The 1,915-nt window shown below is 35.0% G+C and overlaps 1 protein-coding gene across 3 annotated transcripts in view; it reads right to left on the reverse strand.

Annotated features, from left to right (window-relative positions):
• Positions 1-797: 797 nt before the first annotated feature.
• Positions 798-1,915, reverse strand: part of Ubr5 (ubiquitin protein ligase E3 component n-recognin 5) — a 111,140-nt gene continuing 110,022 nt past the window's right edge. For 2 of the 3 annotated variants that reach the window (XM_031358567.1, XM_031358566.1), the window contains exon 59: positions 804-1,431. In XM_031358567.1, the coding sequence (XP_031214427.1) occupies positions 1,219-1,431 (213 nt within the window). In that variant the 3' untranslated portion in view covers positions 804-1,218. Of the gene's footprint in view, positions 1,432-1,915 lie in introns of all 3 variants that reach the window. The other variant, XM_031358565.1, reaches the window with a different exon arrangement.

Consider the following 1,915-nt stretch of genomic DNA (forward strand, 5'->3'; position numbering starts at 1 on the left):
AAGACCTGTCACTTAGTTAACTCAAAACTTCTGTGTCTATTAATGATCACACTTCAGTTCTACTTGTAAAAAGAAAAGGCCTGGCTGGGTGCCATTTAGGATTCTCTGCTAACTGTAAAATGTGGACTGACTTTCTTAACTTTCTTACAGTTCACATGTATATAAACTTTAAAAAAAAAGTATGAATATAACTGTGTCAGTACATTGCACCTAGCTTAAAAAATGTACAACTATATAAATAAAAACTGTTTCTTCAATGTTACTTGGCATTTCTTCTGTAATTTATTTAAAAAAGTAAAATGTAACAAGATACTTAAAAAAAGGCTAGATACAAAAGTAGTTAAGCTGCTCATGAACATTTAAAATTTTTCAAAATGTATTTTCAGTAATCATGATCTTATAAATTTTACAGTTATCAGAAAGTGCCCGGGCTGAGTACACATAACTGAATCACCTTAGAACAGACGTCTGGTTAGAACTCAAGTGCAGTGTGACCTAGCCACCTGCACTGAAACAAGGGTACAAAGAAAAAAAGGTGGCTGTGATAAGGTATTGTGCATCGGTCCATCATATGTACAGAAAAGTGCCTCTCTCAAATGAACACATTACATGCAAAGTATTAGCGGTATTTAGTATCCTAGGGCTCAATGTAGCTGAAATAACCCACAATAAAAGTGAGGTTTTTATAGGTCAAAATGATATTGTCTCTAAAATCTGAATGTCAAGAACTTTTTACAAGTTCCATATACATACATGATACACAATTGCAGGCAACCACAAATAACACCATAAAAAAGTTAAAATGAAAACACAGAACATACTTAATTTTTTATTTTGAAATTCCCTATTCCCTCTATACAAGAACCTTTGCTGAAACACTTTCCACAAAGGCAGCAGTGAATTTTCAGAACATTTTACATTTTTTCCCCCTCAGCAAAAAAGATAAATCACAGTGTAAATTACGTTGTTCTGCTGTCATCTTTGGCTGGGGCTAGACCTAGAAGTTGGCGACTAGCAAACCACCACAGAGAAAAGGTGCCAGTGCTTCTCAGGCCTTAACGCTACAAACTCAGCAAGGAATGTTTGCATTTAATCTCTTTAAGGTACCACCAGGGGGATATGACAGCATTAACTTCCATAAACTTTTATAGACAAATGGGAAAAAAAATCTACAAAATTAGCTAGTAATATTACACAGCAATACACACTTTTTATACTCTACACAAAACCAAAATTCTTGGTCTTAATGGCGAGTAGTAATTTTTGTTTAAGAATCTGTTTAGAGGAATAGAGTGGGACATAAAGTCGAGAAATACAAGTATTTGCAGTAGGAAGATGTTGGTCATCTGGTGGTCTTATTGTGATCGAGGGCATAGGCTGAAAACCTTCTTCACTGGCTGGCAATGATGGGCTTGATGTCCAGAAGTAAACCTAAACAAGAATATATAATTATAATGCTGGCTTTAATAGATTAATAGTCAACTTTAATTCTGGCAACATGAACAACCCCACTGTAATGTTTTAAAACCCAGTTTAAAAATTAAAGTCTCACGAACATAACTGCCTAAATACAAGCTAAGAACAACAACACACATATTAATATGGATGGGGAGAAAGCCCAGGAGGCTCTAATCATAAACAAATTACTATCAACAATTAAGGAATTTGGGAGGAAAAAAGGGAATTTGGGGAGCAGGAGAAATAAGTCTTTCCTAAAAAGCACACTATTGGTTATCTAATACCAAATGGTCGGCCTTTAGTATATACATACATACATACAAACAAATAGCATCATATAGACAGAGCAAGTTTAACTTATATGTTTAGGAACATGAGCACATAGAGACACACATACACACACAGAGAGAGACAGACCCTGAATTGGAAAAAGAACAAGGAAGGGTTTGGGGAGGGA

Source organism: Mastomys coucha, unplaced genomic scaffold, assembly GCF_008632895.1.
Source record: "Mastomys coucha isolate ucsf_1 unplaced genomic scaffold, UCSF_Mcou_1 pScaffold7, whole genome shotgun sequence".
Lineage (NCBI taxonomy): Eukaryota > Metazoa > Chordata > Mammalia > Rodentia > Muridae > Mastomys > Mastomys coucha.